Source organism: Corvus cornix, chromosome 1A, assembly GCF_000738735.6.
Source record: "Corvus cornix cornix isolate S_Up_H32 chromosome 1A, ASM73873v5, whole genome shotgun sequence".
Lineage (NCBI taxonomy): Eukaryota > Metazoa > Chordata > Aves > Passeriformes > Corvidae > Corvus > Corvus cornix.
In genome coordinates this window covers 13,405,098-13,427,205 of record NC_047057.1, presented here as the reverse complement: position 1 = coordinate 13,427,205, position 22,108 = coordinate 13,405,098, and the positions used below count along the sequence as shown (strand labels likewise).

Here is a 22,108-nt window from a genome sequence, read left to right as displayed (position 1 = left end):
CTGATAAATCCTGTGAATGTAATGCAAAAATCTGTGTACTTATTTCATTGATAGGGGACACAGAGGTGATAACCCTACACCTAAAAATCACAAGGCTGACAGAATATTGTAAAGTCCCTGCAGCCTTTTGGGTAAGAGATGACAAACTGTAACCTCAGAAGGCTGAAAAATATTGTCTTTCCAGCACAGAATCCTGACACACTTTTATGATCATCTGATTTAATATTTCAGTTAGAAGGGTCCTACAACAATAATTTTGTCCACCTACCTGACCACTTCAGGACTGCCCAAAAATTAAACACTGTTATTAAAAGAATTGTCCCAATGCCCCTTAAACACTGACAGGCTTGGGGCATCGACCTCCTCTCTAGGAGGCTTTTTCCAGTGCTTGACCTCATTTGGTGAAGAAATGCTTCCTAATGTCAAATCTAAACTTCTCCTGGCACAGCTTTGAACCATTCCCATGAGTCCTGTCACTGGATACCAAGAGGAAAGCTGTAATGTAAGTGTTAAATACAACTTTATAGAATACAGACTTTTCTCAATGGAATTTTGCATAATATTTTGTGTTATAATAAGACACAGCAATTCACCTGTCAATGACGTAGAAGTTGTCACCATCATCCCCTTGATCAATTACATGTTCCCCTCCTTCAACCATCTTTTCAAACATTGCATCCAACACCTGAGACATCTGTTCCTGTTTAAAAGAACACAAAGACAAGAAATTATCTGCTTTTAAAATTTTACTCTTCAAATTAACTAACTGGCCAGCTTCCCAATATGCAGATAAAAAATGTTAATGGTGGAAAATATTCATGCTACAGAAATGCGTGGATCAATAATAGAAAGACAGCTCTATTTAGTATTCAGTGTTAGGTTTTCCTCTTCCAGTGTTCAGAGCACAGCTTCCCACTTGTCACTGCAAATGATAAAATAGATCTTCCTTGCAACGTAAATTGCTCATGACCATCCAAAGACAGAATTTCACCCTTCACAAGTGAGTAACGTTATACCCTTGAAAAAAAACCTGTATCCATTATTCTAAATGATACATTTACCCGATTTTGTCTTTAGAACTTCCTTATAGAATTTAGTTTCAAAATAATTGTGAAGTATTTTGAAAGTCTAAGTTTACAATGCCTGCAGAATGTTGGGCCAGATGCAACTATAAAGGTCTGCAGTGCTTTGGCTGAGTAAGTAAATGCTGGACTCATTGGGAAGTAGGAATTTACACACAGCTACAAAACTACTTTGTTGAGAGAGAAATGTTAACAGACTAACCAAATGTGATCATTTTAATTATGACTGTCTAATAACAAAAACAAAGCATTAATTACTTAATTTGTCTTATTTAATGTAAATCTCCTAAAACTTGACTATTCACATCTAGAAAAAACAAACACAGCTCATTGTGGATTAAGAATCCTAAAAAGATAAATTAAAAATTTAAATTTTATTTTTGGTTTATTCTGTAATATGCCTAGAATTCTATACTCTACTTCTTGAAACTTATTAAGTATGTATCATACTGAAATAGGCAGATTCTAGTGAAAACCATGGTAGAAAAAGCCCGTAAATTTGCATTTTGCAGAGGTTTGGTTCACAGCATTTCCAGCCACTGAAAGATGGATGGCATTTGCCTTTCCAAAGAACACCAGCCTAAGTCAGTCCTCTAGAATCCTCCTGCAGCCCCTGGACAGAGATAACCATACAAGATAGTTCAGAATACTTCTCTAGAAATTTCCCTTTCTTTCCTCTGAGGATAGAGAGATCTACTGTACCTCCCAGTTACACACAATTTTTAGACAGATAAATTAGGTGTAATGAATTCCATCCTTATGCTGTTGAATTTTTTACTTACTGAAAGCTTTTAAAAATACCAGCAGTACCATGTTACCCAAGCCTTTTTGAAAAATGGAAGCTGAATACAAGTTTTCCTTCACAGAGTTGGCTGTGTGTGGGCACAAAGAACAACAGAATGGCAGTATCCATCTTTAGTGCAGTTGATCATGGTAAAGTACAGGGAGACATCAGGCAGCCCTCCTGGCCAGCAGGCCAGCAAAGGATCATTTAACTATGTCTCTGTTCAGTACCTTTGTTAGTATAGACAGGTATGTATTTGAAAAAAGATGGATCATTTCAGATATCAGTGAATGTGTTATAGTTCATTTCAGAGAAAGAAAAGTGTGAGTGGGTGCCATTGGGAGAGACTGAAAATCATGTACAGGAGTTGCCTTTTAAAAACTTCCATGCTTAAATGAATAGGTAACATTACTTCATTCTTTTCAGTCCTCTCTATGTAAACAAGAAGAAATTCCTACAGAATCTGCAAAACTGACCCAATGTCAGCTTGTTGTCTGAAGCACTTGAAGCAGCACCTTCCCTTCCTCTGGCTTTACATCTGAATTGGCAAAGTGGCTCCCCAACCAACAGCCCTTGTCTGCCTTTTGACAAGTGAGAACATACAGAATACTCCACACTTCATGGGAGGCTAGAGGCCACGTTATCATCTAAGTGCAAGCAATGCAAGAAAAATGGATTATATGGGCATTGAACCCTAGAAATTAAAATACTTCCAAGATACCTTGGGAAAAAAGGTTAAACCAAAAAGACAGTTATTTCCAGCAATGGAGGAATAACACATATAGTTAAAATCTTTATTCAGTGTGCTTCATCTTGGATTTCTGGTTAAAACATTTTCAATCTCATAACTATGAATCCAGCTCACCAAACCACAACTTTTCCAGTATGTAAATCTACAATTTTTTAATGCAACTGAGTAGAATTTGCAAATCCAATTCCCTTTTAAAAATGTTTAAAACACATGAAGATATTTAATACATCTGAGAGCAGTCTAGTAACTGCTGAAGCATTGCATATGAATTTTAACTTCCTAAATAAACTGCAACTAACTTAAAGGCAAGTGGTCCCTTTCCTAAAATTTTCCACTTTAAATTAAGACAGAGCAGACTGCAGTAACCAAACCAGGAACATGGTTTTTGCTTTTACAATGAGAATTACATAACTTGCTTGCCCAGTTTGCTCTATGTGAATCCTCTTGAATCTCTGCCAGACTGAGGCTCAATTTACTGGCACCCTCTGTCGTTACTTTGAAAAGATAAAGATAGGTAATTTTAGAATTAAAAAGCAGATCTGTTTTATAAACAGAATTAATTCTAGTATTTTGTAAAATGGTGCAGTCTAAATGCTTTTTTTCCTTAAAGCAGTTCTACCTTCAAAAATACATGTAAAATGAAAATAGGATGGGGGGTTTTTGTGACTGACTGGCCTGTAGTTCCCTGGGTCCTTTTCACTTCCTTTTTAAAAAATGGGAATTATATTTCCCTTTTTCAAATCACTGGACTGCCATGACTTCTCAAATAAGATGGGTAGTGGCTTAGCCACATCCTTAGAAAGTTCCCTCAAGACCCATGGGCATATCTCGTCAGGTCCCATGGACCTGTGCTCCTTCAGTCACCTGAGATGTTCTTGAACTCAGCTGGGGTTGTTCTACAGTGGTGGCTCTTCATTCTCCCCATGCCTGCTTTCACCTTCTGCAGCTTGGGCAGTGTGGCTGCAGCACTTGCTGGTGAACACTGAGGCAAAAAAGTTGTAGAGTACCCGAGCCTTCTCCATGTCCTGAGTAACCAGGTCTCCCACACCCTTCCTGAGAGGACCCACATTTTTCCTAGTCTGTTTTTTATCACTGACATATCTAAAGAAGCTTTTTTTATTACCCTTGATGTCCTTGGCGAGATTTACTTCTGTCCATGCTTTAATTAACTTCCTAACAGTCCACATAACATCTCTTCCTGCTGCCTCCTCTGTCGCTTGGAGAAGGACATTAACATCAATGTATTCCAAGATTGCCCGTGCCCTGCTGTATTTTCCCTCTGACAGATGTTGGGAGTGGTTGAAGGGCCCCCATGAGGACCAGGAGCTGTGAATGTGAGGCTGCTCCAATCTGTCTGTAGAGAACCTCCTGCTCAGTTTTCCTGGTTGGGCAGCTGTAGAAGACCCCCACTATAATGTCACCTGTCCCTGCCCTCCCTTTAATGCTGACCCATAGGCTCTCTGTCAGCTCCTCATCCATCCCCAGGTGGAACTACATGCACTCCAGCTGGTCATTGATGTAGAGGGCAACACCACCTACTTGTCTCCTCTTCCTGTCCTTCCTAAAGATCCTGTATCCTTCCATCTCAGTGGAGTCATGGGAATTGTCCCACCATGCTCCTGTGATGCCAGTAAGTCCTGCATTAGTAAGGTGTGTGCAAGCCTGTTGCATTGCCATTCCATATTGGAAATGCACAGAATTTTGTACACATTTACAATTGCTTACAAAAGGCAGGATGGGATTTAGAAGAAAAAAGCCCCAGACAGGAATGATAAATGGTTTACCAAGGACATTCCCCTGACACAGTGTGTGATTCCATCCCTCTTGCCAGGTCAAGTGAAAAGCTACAACTAAACACTCACAACTCTCCTCTCATAGACTTTGTATCACAAAGTACTGTCCTCCAGATGCATGTTGCTGTGTTTGAAAACAGTATGTTAACGTCAATTTCTCTCAAGTCAACAAAACAAACATGGCAATCCCAGCTCAACACAATTCCTTGTCAACAATTAGGTAACAGATGTTAAGTATAATTGAGATTATATTTAGTACACATCTCACACAGATTAAAAATCCAGTCAGTTGTATGTCCTTGCAAGACAGCTTTTATTCAAGAGAGCTGGTAGACCATGGCATGTCCTTCCCAAATGCCAAAGGCTCTTTTAACTGCCAAACTACCAAGTGCTTTCCTACTGCTGTGCCAGGTACGTGTCTTCTTAATATCAGTTTATAAATTTACTGTGAGCTGTTTTGTAAAAGGAAAAAGGATAAAGTTCTCCATACTAAACTCAAACACTGGGGTTTCCAAGAAGCATCAATGTTTAAACTGCTGATATAAATGTTTGTTGTTTGACAAAGTACTACCTGAATCAATCAAGGCACTGTAGATAAAATGGAAAGTAGGGCGTGATCATCACTGGCAGTCATGACAATGACAAATGCAGAAAGTAACTTCTGAAAATTTTCTTTCCTGACTTTTAGAAAAGGTATTCAGAGGACAGAAGGCATAGCTACATTTTTACAATTAAAATGATGTGGCATCTAACAGCAAACTGAGCCAATCCTAATCTGGCATTTGACAGGAGCTGGTAAAATCCAGCTATCAAGCTGTGTGCATTAAATCTCTAAAGTAATGGATGGTATGTTGGGATTATATATGCTTGGGAATCCCACAAAAGAATGAGCGTGCTGCTGGAGTGCTCCCTGGTAGACAGGAAACCTCAGTTAATTTCCTTTTTAGATCCAAGACAGCCTGCACAATCCAGTGGGCAGAAGACTTCCTTGCACTTTAGCAAAATAGTAGCAACAAGACTTGCTTGTCTCATATGTAAAAACATTCTGAGACACAGCTGTAAGATTATCATGTGAACAAAGTGAATCGACAGTTCTCCTATTGTCCCTGAGTTCATAAAATGAGCCCCAGTTAAAATGGCATCCTGCTGGCCACCTTTTCCTCACTTTGTGTAATTTGAAATATCAACAAATTAATATTCAACATGGTATTAAGAAGTCAATGAAGCAGACAATACCAGAAAAGGAAGGGGACTGGGGATGGGGAGGGGGGGAGAGGTAGCAAATGTTAGCAAAACACAAGCAAGAAAACCATGGGAAGTAAAGGACTTCTTAAATTATCAACTCAGAAACTTGTAGAGGAAGATAAATTACAGAATTCATGTCTACACCTCTCCGCATTTGTTTTTCAAAACAAAACCATGCACATATACTCCAGCGGAACTCTGATAAAAATGTTAGCAGCAATATTGATCCAATTCAACATATTTAATTCCCTTGTGTAATATCCACTTTTAAACTAATGAAAAGGTATTTATTTCTTCACTCTCAAAGAATCTAATTTGTATTTCAATGTACAATCAATATTTTCAAGCAATACTATTTTCCTTGAGAATATACCTTAACCGTCTTCCACACAGTTACATGCTAAATTAGTACTCTGCCTCTGGAATATCGTGCATACGCCCATCAGACAGGCTCAGTAACACATTTCATACTTTGTAACTACCCCAAGCGCCACAACTACACATCTTTTACATACCTCCAGGGATGGTGACCAAAACATTTTCCTGAGCAGTCTCTTCCAATGCTTGACAACTCTTTCAGTGAAGAAATTTTTCCTAATATCCAATCTAAACCTCCCCTGGGTCAATTTGAGACCATTTCCTCTGGTCCTGTTACCTAGGAAAAGACACTGACCCCCACCTGGCCACAGCCTCCTTTCAAGCAGTTGCAGAGACCAATAAGGTCTCCCCTCAGCCTCCTTTTCTCCAGGCTAAACATCCCCAGGTCCCTCAGCTGCTCCTCATCAGACTTGTGCTCCAGACCCTTCCCCAGCTCCACTGCCCTTTTTCTGGAAGAGCACCTCAATGTCATCACCTCTGTGTTATCTAAGAGAGCAGAGTATTAATATGTTCAGGCATTCTGGGTTCAGTATTATATATATATATAATATATACATATACATATATATATATATAATACATACATTTTATATATGTATATATGTGTGTATATATTATTATGCATTTGAGTGTGTGTATATATATATATGTATGTATGTATGGGGGGTGGGGTTGGGGGGTATATTCCCATTAATTGCTCTAAAATCAGTAGTTCTAATTCTTCACCAAAATTCTTAAGAACCTAAAAGCACCATGAGAATCTTCAGTTAGTTTCAAGGAATGATTTGGCCTTAAGTATAAGATTCCACTGTTCATAAAACAGTTACATTATGCTCTCTTTCATCTTCCTTCAAGTTAATCAATTCTAATTGATTAATCAATATTTGTGCTCTCTTATACTAATTCTCCAGGTACATGAGTGGCAATATGGCCAGAAATTGCTCTTGCATATTTATGAACAATATGTATAATTTATTACTTTTTAGAAAAAGGTCAAGACCTATTTTATGTATTCTGTACAAGCATTAGCGGGGCAAAGCTCTCCAATATTCAGCTTCTCTGAAAGAGAATAGATGATGTAACACTGCTTGTGAATTTTTGCCAAAGAAAGGATTCAGACTTTAAGTGCAAAGGCACGGCTCAGCTTTGATGGTACCAGTCCCTTGAGCCAACCTCTTGCTCTGATTAAAGGTTCATCAGGTTTTTTAACTGCTGCCCTATGGGCCGTAGCTGCCAAACCAAATAGCCTGTTGTTAATCACCCCAGAAAATTTTCCTCTTAAGAGACAAAACCAAAAGAACAACTCTGAATTGCATTGTGAAAAGGAAGTGTAGAAGGCTTCATGTGCCACTAGATGAGCTGCTGCTGCTATTCTTCCTGGTGATTGTAAAACCGTTAGGCTGAACAGAGAGAAATTTCAGTGATAGCAGCTTCAGGCTTATCCTCTGTAAGGGCTGAAAACATTTGGTCATCATCTTGGTTTTCTCCTTGCTGGCTTACGCAAAGTGAAAGTGGAAGGAAAAGCAGACAGCTTCAGAGCCCTCTGTAGTAACCTCCAGCTCCTGGAGCACGAAGGAGAGGGTCTGGTAACAGTCTTTGTGCATGCAGGTAGAGTAACTAGCCTGGCACACCATGACAATCCTGGAAGCAAAAAAGTTTTATTATGGTTTCTGGCAATGGGGAGGCAGGCAACCGAGAAGGACAATAAACAGTATTCTAAGAGAAAGACGTTTTCCTGGGAAGAACAGGAAGAGATGCTTTAGAAGAGGAATGAGTTAACCTAATATAGCATGGGGAGAAGAAAACAAACATCTGAATATATTTGTCTCCTGATTCTGTCCTGACCTGGTCCTCTAAAAATAACCAAGCACCTCTGCAAAACCTCTTTCATTCATCTTGTTGCACATGCATGTTTCAATTCATATTCTTCTCTTGAAGTAATTTTTTCAAAACTGTGATGTGCTAGGTAAAACTGATATTGAGTGACAGCAACTAGATGGCAAATGATTAAGCATCCAGAAAGGCAAAAATATTGCTAACATGTCAATTCTTTAAAAGTATTTTGCATTTAAGGGAGTTACCTAAGGAATACGTTGCTGAACTCACATTCACTGACAGGTCACATCCTCATCAATCTACAAAGTTAAAGAAAATTTCCATAAAATTCAAGTAACTTCACAGACTTCAGGAAATTTATAAGAGTTGGCCTTTAAAACATAAGAATGTTGCCCAGGGAAATGTATGAGAACTGGTGTTCCTTTACACTATTATATTTTTAATCACAGACAATATGTGAAATATTGATATTTATAAATATATATGTGCAAGTTTACCTGATATTCAAATACTACTACAGTTAAATGACGGCTCAAGAGAGTGTTGTGTGTGTATAGCAAGTCCTAAGTTGTCTCAAAGTCTGAAGGTTATCTTTTTCTCCTCTCTCAGCCTAATATTCAAATGGTTCTGCTGGGTTTTAATTTTATGTGATGGCTCTTGTCTTTTCAAATGGACTTAATTAACATGCTGAGCAGAACTGTAAGTCACTCCCAACTACTGCAACTTCTCCTTTGGCTTTAATGATAGCCTTATCTTATCCTTCCATTCAAATTAAAATACAGTGTGTGAGGGTGGGATAAAGTGTTAAGAAAAGGTGTACTTCACTGAGCATCATCTACTGAATTTAATTCTGATCACACTGTAAGACATGTTTTCCTGTATTTGAAAATGGTGTTTGACACCCTGCTAAAAGGCCATCGGGGAAAAGCCATTAAGCCCTTTACATCATCTGTTCCCCTCTAACTGACCTTTGAAATGGTGACTTTCACACACAGAACTACAGCAGAAAGAAGCTGAAGTTCAGTACAAGAAGAAACCCAACCAAAAAACACAGCAGTGGGAGTGGCATATGCTATCAATACAAAGCTTGACTTTTGTTCCAGAGACTTGAGCTTTAGCAGCAGAAGATATTATCTCTCTTCAAGATGAATAATGTTTTTGCTAATACAGCACACTGTAAACTGCAGCAGCTCTCATGTAGAGGCAGAGGTGAGGAAGAGAGCTGGCACAGGAACATTTAATTACTGCAACTACAGTGGCAGAGCCCTTGAGTTGCTGCTCAGAAGCAGAACAAGAAGGAGGAGTGGGAGAAGCCCCTAGGGACTATAGATCCTGGCTCCACAGAAGGAACAAGCCAGACTTAAGAAGGCTACATTTTAATATCTTTGCTCCCTTCAGAGCTCAGTAGTTTTCCAGTGTCTTTTATGAATAAAATTATTGTAATGAAAAACTCCTTTACAAAAATTATCTTATTCAACTTTCCAGGATGCTGCCTGTAAAGGATTTCAAGCAGGAGGAAGTGTTCTTAATCCACTGAACAATCTGAGCAAAGGGAGGGTGAACAAGACTTGGGAGATCCCCAGAGCCCATTTTGAGACTTTGGACTGCAAACCTCCACAAAGGGAGAGCTCTGCTGAGAAGTCTTCTGCTAAACACCTGGAACAGACTGTGGGAACTGTTAGCAATTACAAGTAACTGATTCAGAAGAAGAATTGAAAAAAATACTTCAAAACATCAGTATCGAGACAGCAAGCACAGTCCTGAGAAGAGCAGCACAAAGAGAGGAAGTAATCCCTCAGTATTCCTTTGAAGAATTTATCCTTGGAAAAAGTCCACCAAGTGCCCACACTGGAACAGTTTAATGCTCTATGTCTACACAACAGTACAATACAGCTGATAAGATGCCAACAGACCCCTATCCTGCAGACCAAGTGGCTGATGAGTATTTAGACAGACTATCTAGCTCTGACTGTAAGGCAAAGCAGATCCCATCCAGAGGACTGACACTGTAAGCACTATTAATATCACAGCAGGTTCTAGGAGTACACAATAATCCATCGTATTGCAGGGCTCATAAGAGAAAGATTCAGAGCTTAATTAAGAGGGGTCTGCCAAAATGCCATTGGCAGGGTAAGGTAATGATGGTCCAGCCAAGTGGAAGCCAGGGCACAGCAACAATAAGGAAAATATATAATAAAACAATTTCACATCCAGAGCAGACGCCCACAAGTGATTTTGATTCCCTGAAGCTATTTAGAAAAATAATTCAGGAGCAGAAGGGTAAAGGTTTGCATGGCTTTAGCTTGAACAAGTACAGTGGAACAGCTGATTAACTACCCATTAAACATACAGCACGAGGGAGTTAGGAGACCTGTGTCAGGACCCCTACTGTCCCAAGAATGCACATACATTAGCACCCACGTTGAGACTTTTGATGCCCTTCCATAACAATAACTCCAGGTTTCTGCTAAGCTGGGGCTTTGTGGCTCACTGCTCCTCAGGGCTGCTCTGGGAACAAGTACCCAGGGTCAGGACTCAGTCTTTGTGCCAGACATAAGCAGGAGCTGGAAACCTGCAGCACAAATTAATGTGCATTCTCTGTAATAGCACCTGACTTCCAAACAGAGCTGCAGGCTGGTCCTTCCATTAGCTCCCTCTTGAATCAAATTTTAAACTTTCTGTTCTTATACTTCAAAATCTACATAATTGTTTCTCTTTCCCTCATGCTCCCTCCCTTGACAGCACTGAATCAATTCTCTTGAGAAAGCATTTGGGATGCTGTGAGTCATCCCAACCTCAGTATGCATGTTCTGATTGATACACTCACCTTTCCCCTTAAACAATTCTGTGTGCTTTTTTGGTAGCGTTATCACCTTTGTCTGATCCAGATCATTCATTCAGTGCACTTAAGCTTTCTTAAAAGCTCATCGTTGTTTTTATACTAAACAGAAGGAAATTATTTGCATGGAAGAAAATTACCTGAAGCTTTTTTATGCTATCTGCATTAAGTGAAATAATAATGTAAACACATCATTAATACCTTTCTTTTTCCCTCTATTTCATAATTCACTTGTTCAGCTACATCTATAGCTAAACTGAAGGCTTTGGGGGTAATTTTCTCTTTTGATGGAGCACTCAGCACCTTTTGGATGCTAAAAAGTAACTAATAGAAAAAACTTAAACATTCCAGTTAACTGATGTGTTTATAGACATCAGTGTACAGGAAGATTTAAATAAGAAAATACAAGAATTAATATTATTCATGTATCCATTTTATTAATGTATAGATTCATATTAATGTGTTTCAATATTACCACTTACCACCATCTATACATGATGTATCAGTTTAAAAAAATGGCATTTCTGGAATTTATTAAATGGTCAAGAAAGCATACATAAGAGGTTACAAAAGTCAAATCTGTAAACTTCTGCTCAAAAGTTCAAGAGAAATAATTCTTAGCAGCACTGGCAAACGCTGCTCATTACCAAGAATTTCTTACCGGGTCTAGGTTCTTAAAAAGAAGGATGTCCTTGCACGCCTCTTGCAGTCTGTTTCTTTGATCATCTGTTTTGGGATGAATAATCTGAGGGATATAATACAAAAGCTCTTAGAGTGATTATCATATAGTAGCACCAGCTGAAGGACTGAGTTAATTCAACTAAGCATTTTACACAATATTTTGGCCATGATTCATAACTCTTTCATTTCAAAACCTTCAGGATTTGAATAAACACTCAGTGATAAAATGGTATCACCATAGCATTAGCAAATGGAACACTGCTATATTTAAGATCACAAGATCTTTACACCTGTAGAATCCATTTCATTTCTGCAAGCCATTCTGGACACCTTTATCTACACTATTGCTACATAAACATTACTATTCTCTAATCATGTTTGGGACATGCATGTTTTATAAAAGGCACCACTGTTACATTCAGCCATTTGCCATCACTACTTCCTAAAGAATATTTTGGTAAATAGTATCTGTGTTAAATTTGTATCAGAAATTTCACAGAGTAAACAACAGACTTGACACTATCTGAGTGAGCCAGAGATTTACTAAATTACCAGTATCTGGTTCGTCTGAGTATCAATCAAGTTGTTCAACTCATATGCTTCAAAAGATATGCTATGTATAGCTGTAATACCATAGGGTAACCTTTTGGACAGTGTTACAAGCCATAAAATTACGGAGAATAAACAATTAAATTTCTCTTGAAAGTCATGCTATTTCATCTTAAAAGCTAAGTAAATGTCTTTAAAAGGGTGACATAAATAAGAGAAATAAATACAGTTCATTATTTATTGCATTGTACATTGAAAAATCTTAGCAATTTTGTAGTTTACCTTTTTTCTGCCTTATGAAAAAGGAAACTACTGCAAGATTATGAGGACATCAAGTAAGGGTTTTTAGAAGCAGGTGCTCTCTGGGTAAATATAATTGCACAAAAATGTTTTCTTAACCATGTACCACAGGTTTGGTAATTAAGAATAATACATCAAATCCTGCATGGGTGACTATTACAGAGAATTTTTAAATGTTTCTTTAACACAAAACCCCAAGAGATTACTAAAGTATATTATAATAAGGATGTTTTTGGAAAGGAATGGTAAAGCTGGTTACATTTTTCCTCCTAAATTTAATGCCTGAGAATTGAAAAAGTATTTGACTCTAAGCATGAAGTACCCTGGATTCTGCGTCGTCCTCCTCCTCATCAGGATTGTAAGCTTCTGCACACACTGAAATAAAAGAAAAAGGATAATCTTAATTCAAATTACAGTAGTGTTTCACAAGATTTACAGAACAGAAAACTCATTGTGTGGCACAGCAATAATACACAGTAATGCCACACACTCAATCGAGAAGACACTGCTTAGAGGGTCCAGAGCAGGTCAACTCCAAACTGCAGACAAAACAAAGCTACACTTGTATCATTTTTGGATATGTTTTCCCTATTTTGAAAGACTGCTAATACACTTCCCAAATTCTCACCTTACTTGTTCTAAGTATCTTACCTTACTGTCATTTTTTTCTGATGTCTAAATTAATTCTTTCTCTTAGAATTTAAGCTATCCATACAGGATGCAGATATTGGATAATTCCCTTCATCTGTGTAGGTTCAAGGTGGTTTAGGGTGTGTTTCTTTGATTGGTTGGTTGGTTGTCTCAAGCTGTTTTGCTGGGGTTTTTTTTGCATACTTGAAAACTTTTCGCTCCTACCTACCCTTTACTTTCGAAGCTAAGTAATTTTGGTTCTTCATTTTTTTTTCCTTACAAGTCATGTTTTTCAGCTAACTATCTTTATTGCCATTCCCTAAACTCCCTCTAATTAGCTATATTTTTATTGAAATGTGATGCTCAAAACTGATCCCAGTATTTGAACTGAGCAGAGTACTGAATACATCAGATTAATTACTCCATATATTTTACAGGCTATATGTCTTTTTCATACATCTATCCATGCCTTCTTTACAACAGCTTGACTATGTTTATTCATGTAATATTTATGACATATATCATTTTCAAAACCCACTGCTTAACCATCTGTCCTGTGCCTGTATATGGCTATTCTGCCCAAGTACAGTACCATACACTTACACCTGCTAAGTATCTTTATTTTCAAAGCCATTTCAAGATAATTTTCAATTCTAATCCCGTTCTCTGGCATCCTTCCAATTCATTCTCAACTTTGTGACAACTGCAAATTTAAGAAGCATATTCTCTAAAACATAATCCAGATTATTGCTGAAAAAACAGATTAGTGTCTAAAATAAACTCTTGTGGAATACACAAGTTAAACAGCAGTAGTTGCTTGGGGTTTACCTTATCCAACCAGTTCTGCAACTATATCCCATGCAACTTGCATATAAACACTGCTTGATGTTCCCTAGCTCGTTTATAGGGGAGTCTTGTAAGACAGCATTCAGAAGTTTCTTAAAATGAAAATGTAGGGCATCTGCTCCTTTTCTTTTATCCACAAGTTTTAATCTCTTGTTACAGGGTATTAGATAGTTCCAACAAATCCATGCTGATTGCTGTTTGTTATTTTCCTCCAGGTATTTACAAAATGAATATTTTTCTGTAATTTTTCTAGGAACAAAAATGATCTGCAAATCTGTGACAGGACTCTTCCATCCATAGCTTCCCCCTCCTTTTAAGGATGTGTTTTTCTATTTTTCTGGATTTTTTTTCACACTCATTTTTCTTCTTCAGATTCTCAATGGTAACTGCTAACAGGACTGAGACTAATTTAGAAAATTCTTCCAGTTTCCAAGTATAGCAAATCTGAGGCACAGCTAACCTGGGAACACCTAACACACTAAGTACTGCATGATTTGTCCTTTCTCTGTTCTAGGCTGTTTTCCATATACTCAAAATAACACCAGTGAAGACCAATGTGCTTCTGTTAAGCAGTAGAGCAGCACTTTCCTGGAACATGCTCTTACCAAAAATATACTTCCAGAACAATTTCTGTTACTCCTCATGTACACTTATTGTACACAATCTTTTCTTGTACACATTTTTTGGTCTTGGCTTCTTTGATGTGTTTTGGGATTTTTTTCTCTACATCTTTTGCTATTCTTTTGTATTTGCTCTGAATAATCCAAACTAGTTTTAATTTTGTACATGGTTCCTTCTTGTGCTTGACATAAATGAGCTGCTTATATTTTAGACAGATTTATTTTACTATGCATTTTTTCCTTCTATGCTGTCTCAATTTGCATTTTTTTCTCTTTATCTGTAATTTTTCTTTGGGGAACAAACAATTCTTTAACTTCTTTTCTCCAGACTCCTTTCTGAAGAGGTTATGCCCACAGTCCTCTCATATCCCCTTGAAACCTGTTGTTCTAATTCTTTTACCTCTTTCCTTTCCTGAAATCTGTGAGTCCTGTCATTGCAGGGTAATTCTCACCCAACCTGCCTTTTCTCTCCCTATTCTTTAACAGTTTCTCCCTTAAGCTGGTATCAAATATAGCTTCCCTTTAGAATTCTTTTCCCACTGTCTCAAAATTTGGTTGTAAGTGCATTGCAAAGCATGTTGGTAGTCTCCTTCACTGGCTTCCAGCAGGTGACTGATTTATTAAAATCCCTCATTCTCACCATCACCTCTACCCTGACAATAAAAATCCCCACCTACCTGATCTGTTTGGTGGTCTGTGCAATGCCTGCATAACAATGGAGCCCATGAGCTTTTTCCTATTATTGTTACTCATAGAGCATCTGTATATCCAACTCCCTGAACAGCTGGATCACAGCACAGATATTGGAATCAAAATATACAACAGCCTCTTCCTCCTCCCTGTCCTCTCACCAGGTCTGTGCTATGCCAGTTCAGTCACAGTGTTGCCCATGGATTAAGATTTGGTGTCCTCTGGTTTATTCTCCATACTTCCTCTGTTATTATACAAACAACTTATGAACTAGTGACCAGGGACCAGGTAGACCCATCAATCTCCTCACTACCACATCCAATTGAAAAGATTTCATGGTAAAGCATATCATTGCACATATTAAGCAGAGTCCCAAAGGAAGTCTTGGTCCCCACTCTATCAGGCGCATAACTAAAACGTCGATTTTATAAAACTTGGCATCTTCAAAAACTTAATGAAATTTGACACAAGTCCCTCTGGAACTGACTGAGATTCCTATCCAGTTTATTGGAAACTGGATTTGGTCCCAAACAATTACAAATGCCCACAAAAGGAAGTCTGCAATCTCTTGAACTATAATATTTTGCCTCTACATAAACAAAATGTTCCTACTGACTGTTTAATGGTACTACAGTTACTACAATCTTGTCAGAAATAAACTTCGGGGGATTTTATTTAAATAGCAACAATAATAACATGCCAAATAAGCACCATATAACCCCTCATAATGTAAATCTCTGTGTTGTTTCAGCTGTGCCCCAGTGCACGTATGTGTACACAGGAGCCAACAACCTGTGTTACAGCACAGCGTGCTGCTGCTGGGTGTATGAAGAATGTGTCTCAACCTGACCTACAGGTCCATCCTGTCCTTACCTCTAAGTGAAAAGAGTTAAAACAAATCAAGAATTAAATTTAACAGCTTTGATACTGTTAAGCCAGAACAGACAGGTCTCAGAGAGCCTAGCTGAACAACAGTCTTCCAGAACACACAAAAGAAACTGAATTTATTCTCGTTCATGCCCATCCTGAATCACCTTATCAGTCCCTTTCATGTAGGAGGACCAGTCCAGAAAGAGAGTATTTTCCTGAGGTATTTATTCTCAGTCATCTTGTTTCTCTGCTCTAACATCACTCTTCTCTGCTAGAAACTCATTTCAGTCAGTCTCAGTAGCTACTATCAGCAGGTTCCTTCATTATATATTTCTTCTTTATCACTGGTTATGGACAATATGTTTAAGAACTGCCGTTTCTCCTGGCTAGTGCCCATAGGCCCAAATTCTAAGAGGACTTACTCTTATCATCTGTGATGAGAAACTTACTCTTCTGGTTGCAAATCTGTACTTATTTTGCCTTCATTTGGGTCAGAAAGACAATACCAATGCTGTGAATCTGCTGTTTTAAATATGGAAATTCCTTTCATTTATTGCTTATTTCAGTAACACATTCATTTCTAAGTGCATACCACTAGATGTCTCATGGAAAAAGTTGATACATTTTGTTTTGGTTCTTAAAATACCGTTTCTGACATTACTGTGGTTCACTCAATTTTATGACATGAACACTGGATTTTGCCACATGAGAATCCCACCATCTAAAACTGAGATGCCTTTTACACAGACATCCATAACCTGCACAAGTCATCTGGATTCCGATTACAGTCAATGGAGAGAAACCAGCCCTTTTACAAAGTGATTCTTCTGACCTATATTATATGCCCAGACTAAGATGAGATTAATTAAAAATGTGGTTTATTCATTGAGGCAAATCCAATCCCTTTTGAGATGAGTCCTAGTAGTTATAAAAAGCTGCAAGCCTGGTTTTCCCCACTTCTCCATTTAGTATGTATTTCCTGGAAAACAAAGAAATTCATCATCTGATGACGATGACAGGCTGCTCATGCAATAGCACACCTCCTGTATTCATTTCATGTATCCCAAGAAGACACTCTGTGGTCCCCATCTCTTTTGCCTAAGGCTTGACTGGCACCACAGACATTAATTATTCTGAATGACTGCACTGCTGGTGGCTGCAATACTCATAGTGTTCAGTATTTTATTTTTTTACCTCTCTAGTTCATTCCACATCCCAACAGTACTCAGTGCATGCTGACTTTACCATGCTCAGATGCCCTGCCATGTTTTGCTCTGTGCCACTGCTGAGTGCAATGCTCACGTTGTTCAAAAAGCAGTCCTAATACTGTTCTTGGGGACCTATTTCATCCCATACATAATTACAGCATTAAAAAATAGTGGTACAAACACCATATATATTTCTCCGCTAGTTGCTAAGCTCAACTAAGTGAAACTATTTTTTGTTTCAGTTTTTCCATCTGAGGGTTATGTTTCACATATAGTTCCCCAAGATGGACACAAACACGAGCAAACCCAAATACATCAACACGAAGTATTTGTAGGAAAAATGAACTGTCAAAAGACAGTGTATTATGAAAATACACATGCACTGAAATCTGCACACTACTCTAGATGGATTGCTTTGTCAGCAAGACAGAGGTAAGCTTTGATAATTTCTAATTCATCACTCCAAGTAAAATCAATTTTCTGCTTTTCACCTAGTAAATATGCTTTATATTCAAAATCAGCAATACAGTCACTTCAGCCATGGATGAATTCTAAAATGAAAATTAACATACAGTTGGCATTGTAAGATCACAAAACATGTTAGTCATGCTCTCTCATTCCCTTGATGCATCAGAAAATTAAGCTATCAATAAAGAAATCGATGAAAATTCATATATAATCATTGAATGATGTATTTTACTCAAAACATGGCAGGAAAACCAATCAATATGTGTGTACTCTTTTGAAACTACAGAACCCCCAAGTCATAAATTGTATTAGAAAGAATTTTTCGAGAGAAGAAGAGCTGTGAAAACATTTTTTCATCCCATTCAAATCAAGACTAAAGTTTGGCCAGCATGACTATCAGGCTGGAGCATGAAAACAGACCATTTCTAGCTGCTGTAGCTACACCAGCATGTCATACATGCCTATAAACATCCCGATCTATGGCAGCTATGCCCATTCCCTCATACAGCAAAAACGTCACTTCCCGGGTTTAACTGTATGAAAATTGCTAAGGTGACTTAATGACAGTGTGAGATTTTTCCTGTTTTGTCAGGATTTACTTCTCTTGGATGAGAAATACAGTACACAGAGACTCCTTGCAGAGCAGGTGGTAGTTCCAAACTAGATTAGACAAATACTACTGGACCTCCAAAGTTTCTAACATGGAAACCTATTTTGTGACATCTCACCAGTTCCTTCCACTACAGAAAGAACTAGCAAGACAGCCCTGCACTCCAAAACTCCAATTCCATAAGTAGTTTTTATTTAAACAAAAGCAATCCTTGGAGGGTGGTAGCAGTGAGAAATAACTGGTCATGGTCTCTGATAGCTTACAACTATCAAGTACCATATTATTTCTGTCTTCCTGGTTTTGACTGGAAAGATCTTCCACATGGAAGATGCAACTGAAGAGCTGTAAGTAAACATAAGACTGAAGAACAGTGCAGAGAAAAGTTGTTCAACTCTCTCATCTGAGCATAAAATGAGATGAGATAGATAAAATTTATCTGATTTCCATGCATGATATAAGGCAATACCAACTGGCTCTGCTGCTGAGACCCACAATTTGTTCCAAACCCTGGAACTATTTCAAGACGTTAAGATTACTTTAAATATGAGCTAATTTGGAACAAAGCACGATCACTGGGGCTATCACTTCCCATGATACTGTCAAAAGTCTGTGAAGTGCCTACTCTTGAGGGAGTCACTAAACTGAAACTTTATTTAGGCATAATTAGGTGAATACACAGAATGCTTGAAACCTTGCAATTCTGTGTTATTACTCTTTTAGACATAGAATGTTTACCTTAGAGATGCTATCCAAGCTGGAATAAAAGTATGTATACTCAGAAAAAATGGTCTGGCAATCAGAGGGACGTGCATATTGTAGGGACTTCCTCATAGGCAACAAACCAAAATTAAAGAAATTTCCCCTCCAATCCACCTGACTTAGGAGATAACAACTTTTGAGCAGTCGACTACCTAACACAAATAACTAAGTGTTCAGAACGTTAGCTTAAAAATCCAAAGCTGGATAAAATCCAGGCAGCTTGTTTCTTCTTAATTATCAGGAAGGTGGTCTTCAGTTCATTAGGCAGGAACTGACTGAATCAGAGTCTTGGGAGCACTGCCAATACAGTCTGTTTCAGGATCAGCTGCTCGGGAAGGACAGTTACCTACTCTTGCTGTCAGTGCTCAGACTGCAATTCTCCAAACACTGCCTTCATAGTCATGAGCACCTACCAAATACCAGGGTTGTGCTCAGCTACACAGCTCAGTGGCAAAACCTTCATTTTGCCAGAGCAAGGAAGACCTTGCTCACCCTGCACTACATGCTTGCAAGAAATCAGAGTCACACAATCAACTTTTCTACAGCATTTTGTCTTGGCCATCTGCTACCAGTGCTATTTCTAATGTGCTATTTCACAAGCTATTTCCTCAAGCATTTCTAAAAAACATGAAGTATCTAATAAAACATGTAGCATCTTGAATGAGGTCCATGCCTATAGTGAGTCATAAAACCTCGCAAGGATTCTCTTCAAAAGTCCACATGGAGTTTATTCATATTTCAAAAATCCTTGCAACGAAGCAGAAGTTTCATCAAGATTCTACTGATCACTATGAAAGCACATTTGAAGAAACATGAGAGCCCCCCAAGAGACATTTTTGGATAACTTTATCCCAGTTGAGTTATTCATGTGTGGACACCTTTGCACAAGTGCCTTAATATTATCTAGTATGCAAAAGTGATAATTGTGATGTGTTAGACCCTAGCAGCTTCCTCTGTTTCAAAGCACTCTGGATCACAGCTAGCACACTCATTGCTGGGTCAAAGATGCACACTACTCCCTGAAATCATAGGGGTTTGAATCACTAAGCAGGCCCCTTCACAGAAACTATCTATTCAAATTTCAGCATGAGGAGCTGAAAGACTTCCCTATTTTTAAATAGGGCACCAGAAGGGAGCTTTAACTGAATTTCCCTAAGGACTTCCACAGTACTCAGTCCTCTTTCTAGTCCTATTTCAGTAATTGTGCAATTTATCAAGATGGAGCTAAAAAAAAAACAACAACAACCCCAGCCAGGCTTCTGGCTCATGGTAGTAGACAGTTTTGCTTGGTGTCTCAGGAAATGCTTGATTTCATCTTGTCTGGCTAGTGAAAACCAGCACAAACACACATTACAGTGTCCAGAACATTGCAGGTAGTTATTAAACAATAAAGTCATCACAAAAGTAGGATGTATTTCCACTAGAAGAGTTTGACAATATATACCATGTACTACAGTACTTATTCTATAAGCTTTTCCAGTACAGCATAAAGAGTAGCACAGCATATAGCAACATACTGTACTCTGGTGTTGACTTGTGTAACCTTCTGTTCCCTTTCTCATACAAGTCCAGCAGTTCACAGTGCTACAGTGTGTTATTTGGGATATATATAAAATATGCATAAATATCTGACAAAGTCTGAGCAGACACAGAGGTCTTCGCATACATTTCAATTTTATATTTGCTAATACTACATAATAGAAACAGAACTGTACCCAGTTCTTCCTGCCATATTTAGTACTTTATATAAAATCATACAGTGACGTGATCACATAGTACATCAATCACATATATTTTTTCTTATTGAAAAGTCAGCATTAGGATGATGTCAGGGAGACTACATTATTTTCCCACTAGAAATGTCATCTCTTACACAGAATGTGAGTAAATATAAACTGCAGCTGTTAAAAAACACCTTCTGAACAATGCAACCTAATCTTTGCCTATTTTGTTAACCCACTTAAAGAGGGTCAAAAACAAAAACTGTCTGGGACAATGGTAGCACCTCTTGGATAACATATTTAAGAAGGGAAAAGAACCTGCTGTGTAACAGCAGCTGGAAGACAGGAGTGAAAATACATGAGAAAATCTGTGTTAAAGACCTGCAAAGAGCTACAAAGACTAATGAAACAAAAAGGTGGTGGTTGTTCTATGAAACCACATATTTATGGCTATTTTATATGCTAGTGTTTAAAGACTAAAACAAGATCTTGATAGCTATAGGAGGGATGTAGTGAGGGGAAAAAAAGGGTTAGGAGTGACAAAGAAAATAATCTGTGATGACTGGACACTTAAAGATATGAAAAGATTCACGAAAGCAGAAAAAAATTATATTAAGGGGAGACAACAGAAGGTGACCTCCAAGACAAAGACTCATGTAAAAAGTGACTGTAGGGAGAGTAGAGACAAAGCCAAAACTATTGACTCTGACAAGCTTGTCTTAATGTCCTGCCAGGGGATTAAACTGATTTAACCAAGACAAGGTGAAAAACCTGCCAATAGCAGGTATTACAGTTTGGTAGTACGGTATATAGTACAATCTAACATCCAGCAAAATGGGGAAGGTACACATAATTCCAAATCTAAAATACTCCTATGAACCTTTGGAATGATGTCTAAGTCATGAATACAAGAGTTCTTCAGAGGCATGTGTCAAAGCCTGTGATCCCACACACAGTGAAGATTTGGTCTGGGCAGCTAAGGGAGTGCAAAATTCCATCTCAAACAGGCTTCACAGAAAACCCTGCATCCATATGGGATTCAGAATAGCATGCTGAGAATAGGCACCTAAAAAGGAGGTAGAATCATCCTTTTGAAAGAATGGTTGCTATAGCAAAGTTACCTTTGGTTTTCACCCTGTGGGACCAAGGGAAGGAAGCTTAAAACCACCCTTCCCATTTTCCAGAAGTGCCCTACATTCTACATTCCAAAGTACTCTGTAATGAGATGCTCCTCATTCCTCCCAGGCCCAGGCTGCTAGGCAAAATGAAATGAGGGAATAAGCTAACGGAGCTTGTGTCCTGGAATTTTAGCATGCTGATTTTAGGTATGTTGGCTTTGGTTGAATGGCTAAGTCATGCTCACATAATCCTCTATAAGAAATATGACAAACCAAACTTACTAAACAGGTTCCAGATATAACAGGAAGACAGGTAGACAAAAAACATTA

The 22,108-nt window shown here is 38.2% G+C and overlaps 1 protein-coding gene across 1 annotated transcript in view; it reads right to left on the bottom strand.

Annotated features, from left to right (window-relative positions):
* Window positions 1-22,108, bottom strand: part of PRKAR2B (protein kinase cAMP-dependent type II regulatory subunit beta) — an 83,049-nt gene that overhangs the window by 8,677 nt on the left and 52,264 nt on the right. The window contains exons 3-5 of the mRNA XM_039571010.1: window positions 12,561-12,613; window positions 11,370-11,453; window positions 594-700 (exon numbers count right to left, since the gene is read on the bottom strand). Of these exons, the coding sequence (XP_039426944.1) occupies window positions 594-700; window positions 11,370-11,453; window positions 12,561-12,613 (244 nt within the window). The remainder of the gene's footprint in view (window positions 1-593; window positions 701-11,369; window positions 11,454-12,560; window positions 12,614-22,108) is intronic.